At 43.9% G+C, this 20,062-nt stretch overlaps 1 protein-coding gene across 1 annotated transcript in view; it reads right to left on the bottom strand.

The window, feature by feature from the left end:
• The window catches only part of macrod2 (mono-ADP ribosylhydrolase 2), a gene marked incomplete at its 3' end in the record, with an annotated part of 1,344,506 nt that overhangs the window by 797,849 nt on the left and 526,595 nt on the right, over positions 1–20,062 (bottom strand). Inside the window, exon 5 of the mRNA XM_046354831.1 lies at positions 8,055–8,171. Coding sequence (XP_046210787.1) covers positions 8,055–8,171 — 117 coding nt within the window. The remainder of the gene's footprint in view (positions 1–8,054; positions 8,172–20,062) is intronic.

Raw genomic sequence — 20,062 nt, forward strand, 5'->3', positions numbered from 1 at the left:
AGCGTCACATCTGGAGGAAACCTGGCACCATGCCTACTGTGAAGCATGGTGGTGGCAGCATCATGCTGTGGGGATGTTTTTCAGCGGCAGGGACTGGGAGACTATTTAAGATTAGGAGAAAGATGAACGGAGCAAGATACAGAGAGATCCTTGATGAAAACCTGCTCCAGAGTGCTCAGGACCTCACACTGGGGCGAAGGTTCACCTTCCAACAGAACAACAACCCTTGGCACACAGCCAAGACAATGCAGGAGTGGCTTCAGGACAAATCTCTGAATATATAATATAAATAATAATATAAATATTGAGTTGCCCAGCCAGAGCCGGGACGTGAACCCAATCTAAGATCTCTGGAGATGTCACGACTTGGTCATTGTATTTTGTGTTTTTGTTATATGTTTGGTTAGGCCAGGGTGTGACATGGGTTTATATGTTGTTTTTCGTATTGGGGTTTGTAGTATTTGGGATCGCGGCTGATTAGGGGTGTTGTATAGGCTTGGCTGCCTGAGGCGATTCTCAATCAGTCAACCAGTCTCTTCCAGATCTGCCAGTCAACCAGTCTCTTCCAGATCTGCCAGTCAACCAGAATCTTCCAGATCTGCTAGTCAACCAGAATCTTCCAGATCTGCTAGTCAACCAGAATCTTCCAGATCTGCATGTCAACCAGAATCTTACAGTTCCGCCAGCCAGCCAGGATCTCCCGGAGCCTACTACCTGCCTGAGCTTCCTCTCAGTACTGGGCTTCCCCTCAGTCCCGGGCTGCTTCTGTCCCGAGCTGCTCCTCTGTCCCGAGCTGCCCCTCTGTCCCGAGCTGGCCCTCTGTCCCGAGCTGCCCCTCAGTCACGAGCTGCCCCACAGTTCAGTGGGGTTCTGGGTGAGGACTATTAGGCCATGGTCAACGGCGAGGGTGGATTATCCCAGGACGCGAAGGGGAGGAACTAGGACATTAATGGAGTGGGGTCCACATCCCGAGCCGGAGTCCCGGGCTGCTTCTGTCCCGAGCTTCTCCTCTGTCCCGAGCTGCCCCTCTGTCCCGAGCTGCCCCTCTGTCCCGAGCTGCCCCTCTGTCCCGAGCTGCCCCTCAGTCACGAGCTGCCCCACAGTTCAGTGGGGTTCTGGGTGAGGACTATTAGGCCATGGTCAGCGGCGAGGGTGGATTATCCCAGGACGCAAAGGGGAGGAACTAGGACATTAATGGAGTGGGGTCCACGTCCCGAGCCGGAGCCGCCACCATGGACAGACGCCCACCTGGACCCTCCCTATGGTGTTGAGGTGCGTCCGGGAGTCCGCACCTTAGGTGGGGGTTTCTGTCACGACTTGGTCATTGTATTTTGTGTTTTTGTTATATGTTTGGTTAGGCCAGGGTGTGACATGGGTTTATATGTTGTTTTTCGTATTGGGGTTTGTAGTATTTTGGATCGCGGCTGATTAGGGGTGTTGTATAGGCTTGGCTGCCTGAGGCGATTCTCAATCAGAGTCAGGTGATTCTCGTTGTCTCTGATTGGGAACCGTATTTAGGTAGCCTGAGTTTCACTGTGTATTTTGTGGGTAATTGTTCCTATCTCTGTGTAGTTTCACCAGATAGGCTGTAATAGGTTTCACGTTCCGTTTGTTGTTTTTGTATTGAGTTATTTCATGTATCGTTTCATTTTCATTCATTAAAGATCATGAGTAACAAACACGCTGCATTTCGGTCTGACTCTCTTTCTACAAACGAAGAACGCCGTTACAGGAGAGACCTGAAAATAGCTGTGCAGCAATGCTCCCCATCCAACCTGACAGAGCTTGAGAGGATCTGTAGAGTAGAATGGGAGAAACTCCCCAAATACAGGTGTGCCAAGTACAGGTTGACTGATTAATCGGAATGGCCGATTAATTAGGGCCGATTTCATAACAAACGGAAATAGGTCATTTTGCAGATTTTTTAATTATTTTTTTATACCTTTATTTAACTCGGCAAGTCAGTTAAGAACACATTATTATTTATAATGACGGCCTGGGAACAGTGGGTTAACTGCCTCGTTCAGGGGCAGGACGGCGGATTTTCACCTTGTCAGCTCGGGGAGCCAATTTTGCAACCTTACAGTTAACTAATCCAAAGCTATAAACACCTGCCTCTCGTTGCACTCCACAAAGAGACTGCCTGTTACACGATTGCAGTAGAAGCCAAAGTAAGTTGCTAGCTAGCATTAAACTTATCTTATAAAAAACAATCAATCAATCACTAGTCAGAATTGCACATGGTTGATGATATTACTAGTTTATCTAGCGTGTCCTGCGTTGCATATAATCGATGCAACGCTGGGGTATGACTTAACAAAAGCGCATTTGCGAAAAAGCACAATCGTTGGACGACTGTACCTAACCAAAAACACCAGTGCCTTTCTTAAAATCAATAAATAGAAGTATATACTCTGCTCAAAAAAATAAAGGGAACACTAAAATAACACATCCTGAATTAATGAAATATTCTTATTAAATACTTTTTTCCTTACATAGTTGAGTGTGCTGACAACAAAATTACACAAAAATTATCAATGGAAATCAAATTTATCAACCAATGGAGGACTGGATTTGGAGTCACACTCAAAATGAAAGTGGAAAACTACACTACAGGCTGATCCAACTTTGATGTAATGTCCTTAAAACAAGTCAAAATGAGGCTCAGTAGTGTGTGTGGCCTCCATGTGCCTGTATGACCTCCCTACCACGCCTGGGCATACTCCTGATGAGGTGGCGGATGGTCTCCTGAGGGATCTCCTCCCAGACCTGGACTAAAGCATCCGCCAACTCCTGGACAGTCTGTGGTGCAACGTGGCATTGGTGGATGGAGCAAGACATGATGTCCTCAATTGGATTCAGGTCTGGGGAACTGGCGGGCCAGTCCATAGCATCAATGCCTTCCTCTTGCAGGAACTGCTGACACACTCCAGCCACATGAGGTCTAGCATTGTCTTGCATTAGGAGGAACCCAGAGCCAACCGCACCATCATATGGTCTCACAAGGGGTCTGAGGATCTCATCTCGGTACCTAATGGCAGTCAGGCTACCTCTGGCGAGCACATGGAGGGCTGTGCGGCCCCCCAAAGAAATGCCACCCCACACCATGACTGACCCACCACCAAACCGGTCCTGCTGGAGGATGTTGCAAGCAGCAGGACGTTCTCCACGGCGTCTCCAGACTCTGTCACGTCTGTCACATGTGCTCAGTGTGAACCTGCTTTCATCTGTGAAGAGCACACGGCACACGTGGCGAATTTGCCAATCTTGGTGTTCTCTGGCAAATGCCAAACGTCCTGCACAGTGTTGGGCTGTAAGCACAACCCCCACCTGTGGACGTCAGGCCCTCATACCACCCTCATGGAGTCTGTTTCTGACCGTTTGAGCAGACACATGCACATTTGTGGCCTGCTGGAGGTCATTTTGCAGGGCTCTGGCAGTGCTCCTCCTGCTCCTCCTTGCACAAAGGCGGAGGTAGCGGTCCTGCTGCTGGTTTGTTGTCCTCCTACGGCCTCCTCCACATCTCCTGATGTACTGGCCTGTCTCCTGGTAGCGCCTCCATGTTCTGGACACTACGTTGACAGACACAGCAAACCTTCTTGCCACAGCTCGCATTGATGTGCCATCCTGGATGTGCTGCACTACCTGAGCCACTTGTGTGGGTTGTAGACTCCGTCTCATGCTACCACTAGAGCGAAAGCACCGCCAGCATTCAAAAGTGACCAAATATTAACCAGGTGAAATTGAGTCACTTCTCTTGCGTTCATTGCACGCAGAGTCAGGGTCTATGCAACAGTTTGGGCAGCCTGGCTCATTGCAAACTAATTTGCCAGAATTTTACGTAATTATGACATAACATTGAAGGTTGTACAATGTAACAAGAATATTTAGACTTAGGGTTGCCACCTATTAGATAAAATACAGAACGGTTCCATATTTAACTGAAATAATAAACGTTTTGTTTTCGAAATTATAGTTTCTGGATTCGACCATATTAATGACCAAAGGCTCGTATTTCTGTGTATTATGTTATAATGAAGTCTATGATTTGATAGAGCAGTCTGACTGATTCGATGGTAGACACCAGCAGGCTCGTAATCATTCATTCGAACAGCACTTTCGTGCGTTTTGCCAGCAGCTCTTCGCAAGCACAGCACTGTTTATGACTTCAAGCCTATCAGCTTAATGGCTGGTGTAACCAATGTGAAATGGCTAGCTAGTTAGCGGGGTGCGCGCTAATAGTGTTTCAAACGTCACGCGCTCTGAGACTTGGAGTAGTTATTCCCCTTGCTCTGCATGGGCCACGGCTTTGTGGAGCGATGGGTAACGCTGCTTCGAGTGTGGCTGTTTTCTATGTGTTCCTGGGTCGAGCCCAGGTAGGGGCGAGGAGAGGGACGGAAGCTATACTATTACACTGGCAATACTATAGTGCCTATAGGAACATCCAATAGTCAAAGGTATATGAAATACAAATGGTATAGAGAGAAATAGTTCTATAAATACTATATTAACTACAACCTAAAACCTCTTACCTTGGAATATTGAAGTCTCATGTTAAAAGGAACCACCAGCTTTCATATGTTGTCATGTTCTGAGCAAGGAACTTAAACGTTATCTTTTTTACATGGCACATATTGCACTTTTACTTCTCTAACACTTAGTTTTTGCATTATTTAAACCAAATTGAACATGTTTCATTATTTATTTGAGGCTAAATAGATTTTTATTGATGTATTACATTAAGTTAAAATAAGTGTTCATTCAGTATTTTTGTAATTGTCATTATTACAAATAAAAGAAAAATTGGCCGATTAATCAGTATCGGCTTTTTTTGGTCCTCCAATAATCGGTATTGGCGTTGAAAAACCTCTAGTGCCAAGCTTGTAGCGTCATACCCAAGAAGACTTAAGGCTGTAATCACTACCAAAGGTGCTTCAACAAAGTACTGAGTAAAGGGTCTGAATTCTTATGTAAATGTGATATTTCAGTTTTTCTTTTTATATACATATGATACAATTAGTAAAAACCTGTTTTTGCTTTGTCATTATGGGGTATTGTATGTATATTGATGAGGGGAAAAAACGATGTAATCCATCTTTGAATGTAACGTAACAAATATGGCAAAAGTAAAGGGGTCTAAATACTCTCTGAATGCACTGTAGGGGTTGAGCCAATTGCAAGTTGATCAAAATAAAGTGTTTTCTTCCCAGGCATAATGCACGGCATTATCGCTGGGATATGAGGTAACAACAGGGCCTGGCCTATGCTAAATGTATTTCAAAAAGTACAAAGTGTTTGTTAGCTGTTAAGCCTGTGTTAAAAGAAGCTTCAAATAATTAAAAGACAACAAAAAAAACAAGTGTGATTGTGTTGAATTGTGTTTGGGAAATACAGATAGATATGGTTTTAAAGAGGTGGTGGTAATATTTCATTCAGTACAGAAATGTGTAGGTGGCCTAACTTCCCCTTTCCCGCAAGCTAAATTGTGCCAAGATACCACTTTTTTTGGACAAGCTATGTTTTCAAAACTGTAATGTTTACATGAATTCTGATTATTTCTAGGGATACACAACATAATCAAATATATCTAGATATCTTTGTTTGAAAGAATGCTATATTACCCTTGATGGAGTGATGCTGAATGTAAAAAAACTTAAACCACTCTCCCCTACAGAAGATGTGTCCACAGCCCGGGATTGTTTGTGATATCGTGACATAGTAAGTTATTAAACTATGACATTTGACATATGTTATTAAATTGTTATGGAAGTGTCAGGCAGTGTTGCCATAGCAGAAAATGGAACAGACCGTGTGTGCACATGTATTTTACATAGCAATCAATGGAACCACCTGTCTGTCTGGTGCTTGTAGTTAGTGAGGGAGATAAGAGACTCCAGCCTCAGCGATTTTTGCAGTTTGTTCCAGTCATTGGCAGCAGAGAACTGTAAGGAAAGGCGGCCAAATGAGGAATTGGCTTTGGGGGTGACCAGTGAAATATACCTGCTGGAGCGTGTGCTGCAGGTGGGTGCTGCTATGGTGACCAGGAAACTGAGGCCTGCTCGCCTCCCTACCACTGAGGAAGTACAGTTCCCGCTCAGCCCAGTCAAAACTGTTCGCTGCTCTGGCCCCCCCAATGGTGGAACAAACTCCCTCACGACGCCAGGACAGCGGAGTCAATCACCACCTTCCGGAGACACCTGAAACCCCACCTCTTTAAGGAATACCTAGGATAGGATAAGTAATCCTTCTCACCCCTCCCCCCTTTAAGATTTAGATGCACTATTGTAAAGTGACTGTTCTACTGGATGTCATAAGGTGAATGCACCAATTTGTAAGTCGCTCTGGATAAGAGCGTCTGCTAAATGACTTAAATGTAAAATGTAAATGATGTCTATCATCCTGCATGACTCATTGGTTTATCTGCTTGGCTTGTTTGACAGCTTTAAGACACATTAAACACAAACAAATTTCTCCGCAACTTTCATTTGCTTCCAACCCTCTTCTAATTTCACAAGCTCTCTGGGTCCTTTTTCTGGGTCAGTCCCAAATGCCACCTTATTCCCTTTATAGGGCACTACTTTCAACCAGAGCTTATAGGGCTCTGGTCAAAAGTAGTACACTATATATAGAATAGGGTGAAATTTGGGAGGCATCCATCTCTCTGTCTTACAGAAACTATTCAGGGAAATGACACTACCACTGGGATGTTTAATATAGTTTGACAGAACTGTACCACAGCAAAAGACACTTGTTTTCCACACTATAAACCCTAACCCTAACACAACCATATTATTCCAGCTTTGTTTGTGGCACCTTTTTAAGTGTGGCAGGTGCATTACAAATAATTACCCATGGTCATCTATCACCCTTATCACTCCCCCAATCCAGATGTGTCCACAGACACACCTCTTCATCCATTACCAGATTACTATCTCTCTCCCGCTCTCTTTCTGTCTCTCTCTCCCTTTCTGTCTCTCTCTTCTGTCTCTCTCTCTCTCTCTCTCTCTCTCTCTCTCTCTCTCTCTCTCTCTCTCTCTCTCTCTCTCTCTCTCTCTCTCACACTCGCAGACAAAAAATGTATGTTATATACCTCCTTCCCTGAAAAAGCCTACAACAACGACAGCCTTCTATGGAATGACGATCTCCATAACTCACCAAGAGGAGAGTTATGTGAACCGTTAACTGGATAAATCAAGGATAAAATATCAATCAAGTTACTACCAAATGTTTCTCTTAATGTCTTTCTTTGTTTGCAGATGGCACCCTATTCCATATATAGTGCAGTGTTTGACCAGAGCCAATGTGCATTGTAAAGGGGAATAGTGTGCCATTTGGGATGCAGACTTTGTGTACAGATGGAACCTTCAACAGGGCGTAGAACAAGCACCTACCCATCATAATGATAATGACTCTGTTAATAATAAGAGCCCATTCATCAGTAATGGCCAATCACTACTAATAAATGATGATGGAACTGTCGTTCTATATCCAAAAATAAATAAATAAAGTGTGCAAGCAACTGTAAACTCAATGGGCTGATTGATAGGATTCATCCTAAAATGACTCAAATGTCCCCAATGTAATTCAGTATGCAGTGAGGCAGTGGGGTGATTCACAATGTCAGTGTAGTCATTATGTAATGTTGCAGACATCCCTGGCAACAATGTCTTACAGAAGGGATACACTGGACATCATTGCAACCAATTGTTCCTATGGGGTGGGTATGTTAACTGGTATCTTCTAGCTAGTGGGTGGGTGGTGTAGTGATAATTAGGTTGGCAGTCATGTTGTTATAATGATCCGATTGGCTGTAATGCATAGAAGCATCATCATGTCCCAACGTTTCACATGTTCAGCGACATGTTTCATGTGGATCATGTTCAATGTGTAGGGATCATATAGAAAGAGCTGGTATGCACCATATAGAATTAGCCATATTCATTGCAGGTTTTGTAAAGGACGCAAATGCAGCATAGTGTAGGATGTAGCATCAAAACAGCACCCATGGCAGGGAAAATTGGAACAGGGATAATAATGGATTAAACGGTACTCACATTTAGCCGGTAGGTCATAGCCACAGGTGATCTTGGCGTTGCCGGTTTCACAGCCGTTGAGTGTGATGCATTCTTCATACAGACAGGAGCCTGCCGCTTTGTGTATGCAGCCGTCAACTGAAAACACAGAGACAGAAAGACACATACGTGTTAGTCCTACTAAGTGGGCTGTGGTGTGCTAGCTAGTTAGCTGTTGTGTGCTAGCTAGTTAGCTGTTGTGTGCTAGCTAGTTAGCTGTGGTGTGCTAGCTAGTTAGCTGTGGTGTGCTAGCTAGTTAACTGTGTTGCGCTAGCTAGTTAGCTGTATTGAGCTAGTTAGTTATCTGTTGTGTGCTAGCTAGTTAGCTGTTGTGTGCTAGCTAGTTAGCTGTTGTGTGCTAGCTAGTTAGCTGTGGTGTGCTAGCTAGTTAACTGTGTTGCGCTAGCTAGTTAGCTGTATTGAGCTAATCACTAGTCAGCTGTGGTGGGCTAGTTAGCTGTGTTGTGCCGGCTAGTTAGCTGTGATGGGCTAGTAGCAGCCATGTGTCATATCACCTTACACAGTTAAGTCACCATGAGGTCAGATGTGAATTACACTAAACCAATACAGCTTCCATAACCCATTGAAAACCACCCGCTGATGTTAATCTCACTAAAACACAAACATGGTCAGCCAAAGAGACGTAAGTCAGCTGCAAAGTGTGTCCTGATGTATGTATGTGTCCTCTTTCTTCCTCAGATACAGCAAAACAGTTCACTCTCCACATCTCTTTACCCTCATGCATTATCAGTAGCTTATGGGTCTGTTGCACATGTTGCTAGTGTTATTTAACCACAGAAGCAAGAGGCCCCTGCTGCTAGTAAATATTGACAGAAATAGGCTCAGCAAGAAATAAATTAGCTACTGTTTGAATTTCATAATACCTCCACAGAGTAGTCACACACACACACAAAAAAAGATTCCAGTATACTACACTCTAACTGCAATTACACTGCAAAATGACTGCAGTTAAAAAACATATTTTGTATGCAGTAGTTGCAGCATACTGCAGTTATATATACTGCACTCTTTTTTTCGTAAGGGGACACACTGCACATAACACACATTTTCTTGAATCTTTCTCTCATATCATCAGCGAGGGTACAGTTATACCCCATCACTATGCTGTGGATGGTTTATTGTTTTATATCATGTCCTCTGTGGAAGGATGCCTAAGAGTGTTATAATGTGGATTTGTGATCCGGTTCTGTCCTGAGTGTTCCTTCCCTTCCTAGTTGATGTGTGTCCTGCTTGGCCAGGCCCCTTGGTAAATCCCTGCCCACAGAGGTTCTAATTCACAGGGTTAACGTGTGTGTGTGTCTAAGGATATGTGGTGTTTTCTTTTTCTCTGGTGAAGCTGGTTATTACGTCCATACAAAACCTTAAAAGGGAATACAAAACTTTTCTTCTAAGTCATGATGCATCTGCACTGGTAACATCTCTGAGTGTTCAGAGTGAACCTGGTTTTCTCCAGGGCTAAGTGAACCTAGCCTGGGTACCAGTCTGTCTGTACTATCACTCCCCTTTTTGACACTCCTTGTTAAGGACTGGTAAAAAGTGGAATGATAGCACGAACAGACTGGTACCCAGGCTAAGGTGAACCAGCCAGGCCACGAGAGTCAGAGCACAGCCTCCCTCAATCTTCCCACACAGCACCTTTCCCATGTACAAGGCATGAACAGTGAAGCTGATTAGAAAACATTCATGAGAGTATCAGCTGTTCCGGACGACTGTGTGATCACGCTCTCCGTAGTCGACGTGAGTAAGACCTTTAAACAGCTCAACATTCACAAGGCTGCGGGGCCAGACGGAGTACCAGGATGTGTACTCCGAACATACGCTGACCAACTGGCAGGTGTCTTCACTGACATTTTCAACATGTCCCTGATTGAGTCTGTAATATAAACATGTTTCAAGCAGACCACCATAGTCCTTGTGCCCAAGAACACGAAGACAACTTGCCTAAATTACTACAGACCCGTAGCACTCATGTCCGTAGCCATGAAGTGCTTTGAAAGGCTGGTAAGGGCTCACAACAACACCAGTATCCCAGAAACCGTAGACCCACTCAAATTTGCATAACGCCCAAACAGATCCACAGATGTTGCAATCTCTATTGCACTCCACACTGCCCTTTCCCACCTGGACAAAAGGAACACCTATGTGAGAATGCTATTCATTGACTACAGCTCAATGTTCAACACCATAGTGCCCTCAAAGCTCATCACTAATTAAAAATATATATTTAATGATTTCACCTTTATTTAACCAGGTAGGCCAGTTGAGAACATGTTCTCATTTACAACTGTGACCTGGCCAAGATAAAGCAAACCAGTGCGACAAAAACAACAACACAGAGTTACACATGGAATAAACAAGCGTACAGTCAATAAGGACAAACCATTCAGATTTTTTGTTTTGAGGTCACTCTCTATTCAATGGGTTTTCATTGGGAATCCAGATTTCTAAGGGACCTTCTTGCAGTTCCTATAGCTTCCACTGGATGTCAACAGTCTTTAGAAATTGGTTGAGGTTTTTCCTTTTTGTAGTGAAGAAGTAACACTGTTCAGAACGAGGCTAGAGTGAAGAGGACTCTGTTAGAGGCGCGTGACCTGAAAGCTAGCTACAGTTTGTTGTCCTCCTGTATTGAACACAGATCATCCCATCTTCAATTGTATTGATTATTTACATAAAAAATACCTAAAGTTGTATTACAAAAGTATTTTGAAATGTTATGGCAAAGTTTACAGGTAACATTTGAGATATTTTGAAGTCACATTGCGCAAGTCGGAACCGGTGTTTTTCTGGATCAAACGCACCAAATAAATGGACATTTTGGATATATATCAATGGAATTAATCGAACAAAAGGACCATTTAAGAATTAGGACCATTCAAGAATTATATCTTTATTTCTGCGTTTTGTGTCGCGCCTGCAGGGTTGAAATATGAGGTGCTATCCTCAGATAATAGCATAGTTTACTTTCGCCGAAAAGCCTTTTTGAAATCTGACATGTTGGCTGGATTCACAACAAGTGTAGCTTTAATTTGCTATCTTGCATGTGTGATTTCATGGAAGTTTGATTTTTATGGTAATTTATTTGAATTTGGCGCTCTGCATTTTCACTGGCTTTTGGCCAGGTGGGACGCTAGCGTCCCACATATCCCAGAGAGGTTAACACAGTGTCCAAAGAAGGGCCAGACTAGTAATAGGGTTTGCAACATTGGCAGCGGATAATTTTAGAAAGAGAGGGTCCAGATTGTCTAGCCCAGCTGATTTGTACAGGTCAAGGATTTTCAGCTCTTTCAGAACATATTATATCTGGATTTGGGTGAAGGAGAAGCTGGGGAGGCTTGGGCAAGTAGCTGCATGGGGTGCGGAGCTGTTGGCCAGGGTTGGGGTAAGGATCCTAGGACTAAACACCTCCCTCTGCAACTGGATCCTGGACTTCCTGACGGGCCGCCCCCAGGTGGTGAGGGTAGGGTACAACACATCTGCCACGCTGTTCCAACACTGGAGCCCCCCAGGGGTGCGTGCTCAGTCCCCTCCTGTACTCCCTGTTCACCCACAACTGCATGGCCAGGCATGACTCCAACACTATCATTAAGTTTGCAGATGACACAAAAGGTGGTAGTCCTGATCACCGACAATGACGTGACAGCCTACAGGAAGGAGGTCAGAGATCTGGTGCCAAAATAGCAACCTATCCCTCAACGTAACCAAGACCAAGGAGATGATTGTGGACTACAGGAAAAAGAGGACCGAGCACACCCCCATTCTCATCGAAGGGGCTGTAGTGGAGCAGGTTTAGAGCTTCAAGTTCCTTGGTGTCCACATCACCAACAAACTAGAATGGTCCAAACACAACAAGACTGTCGTGAAGAGAGCACGACAAAGCCTATTCAGGAAACTAAAAAGATTTGGCATGGGTCCTGAGATCTTCAAAAGGTTCTACAGCTGGAACATCGAGAACATGGTTGCATCACTGCAATACGGCAATTCCTCGGCCTCCGGCCGCAAGGTGTAACCAATGTGAAATGGCTAGCTAGTTAGCGGTGGTGCGCGCTAATAGTGTTTCAATCGGTGAGGTCACTTGCTCTGAGACCTTGAAGTAGCGGTTCACCTTGCTCCGCAAGGGCCTCTGCTTTTGTGGAGCGATGGGTAACGATGCTTCGTGGGTGACTGTTGTTGATGTGTGCAGAGGGTCCCTGTTTCGAGCCGGGATATGGTCGAGGGGACGGACGAAAGTTATACTGTTACATTGATGCTGTTGACCCGGATCACTGGTTGCTGCAGAAATGGAGGAGGTCAAAAGGGGGGTGACTGTAACGGATGTGAAATGGCTAGCTAGTTAGCGGCGGTGCGCGCTAATAGCATTTCAATTGGTGACGTCACTCGCTTTGAGACCTTGAAGTAGTGGTTCCCCTTGCTCTGCAAGGGCCGTGGCTTTTGTGGAGCGATGGGTAATGATGCTTCATGGGTGACTGTTGTCTGTGTGCAGAGGGCCCCTGGTTCGCGCCCGGTTGGGGGGGAGGGGACGGAATAAAGATATACTGTTACAAAGGCACTACATTTGTACGGCCCAGTACATCATTGGGGCTAAGCTGGGGCTAAGCTGCCTGCCATCCAGGACCTCTACACCAGGCAGTGTCAGAGGAAGGCCCTACAAATTGTCAAATTCCCCAGCCACCCCAGTCATAGACTGTTCTCTCTACTACCGCATGGCATGCAGTACTGGAGTGCCAAGGCTAGGACAAAAAGGCTTCTCAACAGTATTTACCCCCAAGTCATAAGACTCCTGAACAGGTAATCAAATGGCTTCCCAGACTATTTACATTGTGTGCCTCCCCACAACCCCTCTTTTTACGCTGCTGCTACTCTCTGTTTATCATATATGCATAGTCACTTTAACCATATCTACATGTACATACTACCTCAATCAGACCGACTAACCGGTGCTTGTATGTAGCCTCACTACTGTATATAGCCTCACTGTCTTTTTAGTGTTGTTTTATTTATTTACTTACCTATTGTTCACCTAAATACCTTTTCTGCACTGTTGGTTAGAGCCTGTAAGTAAGCATTTCACTGTTGTGTTTTGCGCACGTGACAAATACTTTTTGATTTGAATTGAAGTCCATACAACTTTCTTCAAAGTCTCGCACCTGGACAGGTGAGAGAACCTCTCTGAGAGCAGATTAGAATCTGCATTCTTTGGGGTCTCATGTGGTGCAACACAGTCTGGGGAGAGTAAACTGGGTTTTATCCTGGGTCCAGGTGGGAGCCAGTCAGGAGCCAGTCTCTCTTTCTCCCCCAAGAGCCTCCTCCCCATAAACACACAGTATTCCTAGTGAAGGACTGCTCTCTCTCTCTCTCTCTCTCTCTCTCTCTCTCTCTCTCTCTCTCTCTCTCTCTCTCTCTCTCTCTCTCTCTCTCTCTCTCTCTCTCTCTCTCTCTCTCTCTCAAGCTTGATACACAGTCTGTATCAACACCTGAACAGGTGAGAGAACTTCACTGAGTGCAGGTTGATCCATGCTTCCTTTAAGTCTTATCTTGAACAGGTGCATGGTGAACTAACTAGGTTTTTCTCCAGAAACCAGGTATAGCCAGCCAGGACCCAGCCTATCCTCTTCTCTCAAAATCCCTCTCCCCAGACGCACACATCAGGTCATCTGCACTGACTGTATGTCCCTCTGGTTAAGACCAACATGTAAATATAAAATCAACAGTTCTCTCTCCTGTGAAGCTGGATACACAGTCCATATGAAACTCTCCTAAGTATCAACACCTGCACAGATGAGAACACTTCTCTACGAGCTGGGCCTACATTCTCCTGAGCCCCTGTCTGCTCACTTTGACCCAGCCAGGAGCCAGCCTCCCTTTTCTCCCAAGACCCCTCTCTCCAGACACACAGCCTCTTCAGTGAAGCTGATTATTAAGTCTGTATGAAACATTTCTCCTTAGAAGATACCTGGACATAGAACTACTCAGACCAGGGCCTCCATTTTCCTGAGTCTCAGTACAATGTCCTCATCTGGAACAGGTGCATAGTGAACTGGGTTTTCTCTAGTGTAACCATCCAGGAAGCAGGCAGGTCATGGAAGACAGAGCACAGCACAGCCTACATCCCTCCATCTACCCTTCCTCCCCCAGGGCCCTTCTCTCCCCAGACACACACAGCCCCCATCCCTCCATGTTCGCATCCATCTACCCCCTTCCCATAGGAACCCTCTCCTCTCTCCCTAGACACCCACAGCTCTCTCTGGGTAACATCAGTGTGGGGGCTAGTGCCTGGATCATTTATTATCCATGACTGCTGTGGGAGACACTGTGTGGTGGGAGACCAGCTAGAATGGAGGGTAGATAGAGCATACCTACGTCCCAAATAGCACTCTATTCCCTATCCAGTGCAGTTCTTTTGACCAGGGCCCTTACGGCTCTAGTCAAAAGTACTGGACTATGTAGGGAATAGAGTGTCATTTGGGACACACACCATATCCCAACTAAAGGAGATGGAAACTTCTCTTCTTACCAGGCAGCATGTCATGAGTGGAGCTGCACCAAAAACAGGATGAACCCCAAATACCACCTTTTCCTTATAAAGTGTACTACCTTTGACCAAGGCCCATAGAACTAGACAAAGGTAGTACACTATATATAGGGACGTCAAAGGTTCAGGCTTCTGCACAAAACAAACAGAAACTCTAGTCTCTACAGCGCCAGTTAAATTGTGTTTAAGAGCATTTTTTAACTCTCTAAATGGTTTAAATGACTGAGAAATAGATGTCATTGTTGCAATAATTTGTGAGTGGGCAGAATATATGCTGAATTATTTTGCCATATTACACTATGTTTTGCCTAATTTCCCTAATGTGGACATTTTGTGTTACTACACTATAAAAGAAAACCAGTTGTTTTTACGGTAACTTACTGGCAGCCAGTTACCTGTAAGTTACTGTAAAAAAAAAGAATAGTAATGTACTGTTAATACAACATTTCATTGTAATTTATGGTAACATACTGTAATGACGTGGCCCTTTCTGGATGTAGGTCATGCCTCCCCCTCCTCCAGGTTAGAATTAAACAACATTTCTACTTATGAGAATGTGGGAATGGTCCGTGGACACTTAAGAGACAGTCATGTTGAGTGTGTTTCATGTGGTGATCTCATGAAGGACAGGAAACATAGAGAACTGTACCTCTGAATGTGTCCATTACTCAATTATGGGGTTTGCATCTAATTCTCGTGTAAAAATGAACGAGTAAAGATGAAACTATTTGTGAAATGCTGTAATGTGATGTTAACCTTTAAAATGAGAGAATTGTCTTCCATATTATTATTATTATTTATTATTTTTACCTTTATTTAACTAGGCAGCTTAGGAACAGTGGGTTAACTGCCTTGTTCAGGGGCAAAACTACCAATTTTGACCTTGTCAGCTCGGGGATTCGATCTTGCAACCTTTCATTACAAGTCCAATGCTCTAACCACTAGGTTACCTGCCGATAGTCAGTGACCATGCCCCCGTGAGGCAAGCAATTACATCAGGCATCATGGAACTGCCTTTTCTACTGAAATACTACCTGTGACGAAAGGTATATTTCATGTTTAAGAGACGCATGGTAGGCCATATGTCTCGAATGGTTAAGACCACACAAACCATACGACTAAAATACCATCCCATGTGGAGCATTGGCTGGAAATGGTTCAACTCTGAGACTATCGATTCACAACAGAGAGAGCAAATTCTAGATTACACAAATTGCTAGTCTGCAGCTAGAATGAGCATGCCGACAACCTCCGAAGCAAATATTCTATGAGAACACTTCTGAATGGTACTCTGAAGTATCCATTCTAACCACCTACAACCACAAAAGACTTTGTGACTTCAATGGCTTTGTGACTTCAATTAACCAGAGACTCTGATGAACCATACAGGACGATTGATGATTCCAACAGAGAAGACAACGACATATGGATGTAAATATATATGCATATATTCATGCGCAAAGGATTAGCATTTCAATTAATATAATTATAGACTGTGTGTAGTGAATGCATTTGTCTTTCCCGCTCTTTCTCAGTCCCACCCCTTTCCTTTTGTCTACCAAGCTGTCATATCAGCTTAGTCCACTAGGGACTTTTCTATCACTGTTAGTAACCAATATCTACTGTTGGTGATGTTATTATGTGATTATTTAGTTAGGAAATAAATAATTAAGCCATTTTCTATATTGCTTATTCATAATTTATGCTAGGGTTCGTGCAGCTAACCAATAATTTTACAATGTTTGGAATGAGACTAACAAGGTAGTAATACAGGAGTGAGAATAACTAATCGATCAGATATTCAAATATCTGAAGTGTTATATTAGAAAATTGTAGCTCTGTAAATTGACATTTTCCTTAGTGCCCCGATTTCCTGGTTAATTTTGTTTACATGATATGTTTAATCACATAATTTTAATTACACATAGAGAATTAATTTGATAAAATAACACTCTTCACATTTAATGATAGTAAAGACACGACAATACTGTAAAGTTTTTTACACTAACTTATAGGTAACTGTCTGCCAGTTATATTGTTATGCGTGATCTATTGATTATGTTAGAGCAAGCTAATCAATTTCAGTCTCTAATGACCACTTGGTAAACGTTGGTGCATGAGCAGTTTATAAGGTACTAAATGTAAAAAATACAAGTAATCTGAACAGAAGTTGGACACGTGTTCACGGAGTTATACTGTAATCGCTTGATCTTCAACATATCACCATTTTCAATGAGTACAAAACATTATGAAACATTATGCTGTATTGTCACTCGGCTATTAATCAAAAATACAGGAAGCGGCAACAGTATCAATGTCAAATGATGTTTTAGGAATGTTTAGGGCTGTCCCCAACTAAACCAAATATTGTCAAATGATGTTTTAGGAATGTTTAGGGCTGTCCCCAACTAAACCAAATATTGTCAAATGATGTTTTAGGAATGTTTAGGGCTGTCCCCAACTAAATAAAATATTGGTAGACCGAATGTAATCTGTTCTTTAGACCAATCAATTGATCAACATTTTAAAATGTGTATTTTTCCATATACAGTACCAGTCAAAGTTTGGAGACACCTAATCATCACCTAAAAATTTGTGAATTTCGTTACTTCTAAATGCGTTTGAGACAATCAGTTGTGTTGTGACAAGGTTGGGGTGGTATACAGAAGATACCAAGTCCATATTATGGCAAGAGCAGCTCAAATAAGCAAAGAGAAACGACAGTCCATCAATACTTTAAGTGCAGTCGCAAAAGCCATCAAGCGCTATGATGAAAGTGGCTCTCATGAGGACCGTCACAGGAAAGGAAGACCCAGATTTACCAGAAATTGCAGCCCAAATAATTGCTTCACAGAGTTCAAGTAACAGACAAATATCCAAATCAACTGTTCAGAGGAGACTGTGTGAATCAGGCCTTTGTGGTTGAATTGCTGCAAAGAAACCACTAATAATAATAATAAGAGACTTGCTTGGACCAAGAAACACAACCAATGGACATTAGACTGGTGGAAATGTGTCCTTAGGTCTGATGAGTCCAAATGAACAGATGATTTACGCATGTGTGGTTCCCACCATGAAGCATGGAGGAGGAGGTGTGATGGTATGGGGGTGCTTTGCTGGTGACACTGTCTGTGATTTTTTAGAATTTAAGGCACACTTAAGTAGCATGGCTACCACAGCATTCTGCAGCGATACACCATCCCATCTGGTTTGAGCTTAGTGGGACTATAATTTGTTTTCAACAGGACAATGACCCAACACACCTCCATGCTGTGTAAGAGTTATTTGATCAAGAAGGAGAGTGATGGAGTGCTGCATCAGATGACTTGGCCTCCACAATCACCCGACCTCAACCCAATTGAGATGTTTTGGGATGAGTTGGACCGACAAGTGAAGGAAAAGCAGCCATCAAGTGCTCAGCATATGTGGGAAGTCCTTCAAGACTGTTGGAAAGGCATTCCAGGTGAAGCTGGTTGAGAGAATGCCAAGAGTGTGCAAAGCTGTCATTAAGGCAAAGGGTGGCTACATTAAAAAATCTCAAATCTAAGATATATTTAAAGATATGTCAGCTGTTATGACATATTATGACATGGATATGACCGTGTCATGACAATCCAAACCAATCTGGGACCAGGCTAGTGTCACCTTAGAGAGCCTCCTTTGTCTGACAGAATGATGAGGAGCACAGGGTAAACCGCAGAACATCACCCCTAGAGTAGTTGTGCCGTCATCTGTGAACTGTGTGTGTTTCCAGGTAGTGTCACCGAGCCTTCCTTCTCAGACAGAATGATGGTCTCAAAAACCAGAAGCTTGGAGCTGTGCCCGTGGTGCTGACCATTATTAGGAATAAAAATGCTGAGCAGATCATGCTGATTGCCAGGATCAGTATCTTACCACATTGTACCTCAAACATGCAAGCATGCAAGCACACACACACACACACACACACACACACATGCACACACAGCATCTTACCTCATCTTTAATGCCATTGATTTAATTTACCTGCTTTACACCACTTCACGGAATGTGAGGCGCAACACACAGCTTTTTTTTACAGTGTGTGTGTGTTCCAGATATTGTTTTGTGTAGGGAGGTGCTCATTTTGGAAGTGGGTTACCATTTTGGTTGGTGAAATACCAGACCCTTCTGTCACGCCTGTACAGCCTTGGTTATCAGTGAAATACCAGACCCTTATGTCACACCTGTACAGCCTTGGTTATCAGTGAAATACCACCCGTCTGTCACACCCGTACAGCCTTGGTTATCAGTGAAATACCACCCGTCTGTCACATCCGTACAGCCTTGGTTATTAGTGAAATACCACCCGTCTGTCACACCCGTACAGCCTTGGTTATCAGTGAAATACCACCCGTCTGTCACACCCGTACAGCCTTGGTTATCAGTGAAATACCACCCGTCTGTCACACCCGTACAGCCTTGGTTATTAGTGAAATACCACCCTTCTGTCACGCCTGTACAGCCTTGGTTATCAGTGAAATACAAGACCCTTCTGTCACACCTGTACAGCCTTGGTTATCAGTGAAATACCACCCGTCTGTCACACCCGTACAGCCTTGGTTATTAGTGAAATACCACCCGTCTGTCACACCCGTACAGCCTTGGTTATTAGTGAAATACCACCCGTCTGTCACACCCGTACAGCCTTGGTTATCAGTGAAATACCACCCTTCTGTCACGCCTGTACAGCCTTGGTTATCATTGAAATACCACCCGTCTGTCACACCTGAACAGCCTTGGTTATTTTGATTTGCTTAAGGCTCTTAAGAAACCCATACAGTTGTGTAAGGCTCTTTAAAGCTACAACACTGTCATTGTTCAACATTAACATAAGTTAACAATACAACAGAACAGATGAACCAGAATCACATTTACTCTCACGGGTGGCCAGAAATAACTATACGTTAGCCATGCCCCTGCTAAGCCACACCCCGATTATTTTGAACTGACTCGTTGGGTCATATCTCGATAACCCTGCATCGGTAACCCAGTACCCAGCATCGATAACCCAGCACCCAGCATTGATAACCCAGCACCCAGCATCAATAACCCAGCACCCAGCATCAATAACTCAGCACACAGCATCGATAACCCAGCACCCAGCATCAATAACCCAGCACCCAGCATCAATAACCCAGCAGCCAGCATCAATAACCCAGCACCCATCATCAATAACCCAGCACCTAGCATCAATAACCCAGCACCCAGCATGAAAAACCCAGCACCTAGCATCAATAACCCAGCACCCAGCACCCAGCATCAAAAACCCAGTACCCAGCATCAATAACCCAGCACCCAGCATCAATAACCCAGCGCCCAGCATCGATAACCCAGCACCCAGCATCGATAACCCAGCACCCAGCATCGATAACCCAGCACCCAGCATCAATAACCCAATAATCCTTCCAGGTGTTATTAT

The sequence above is a fragment of the Oncorhynchus gorbuscha genome, linkage group LG06 (genome assembly GCF_021184085.1).
Source record: "Oncorhynchus gorbuscha isolate QuinsamMale2020 ecotype Even-year linkage group LG06, OgorEven_v1.0, whole genome shotgun sequence".
NCBI lineage: Eukaryota > Metazoa > Chordata > Actinopteri > Salmoniformes > Salmonidae > Oncorhynchus > Oncorhynchus gorbuscha.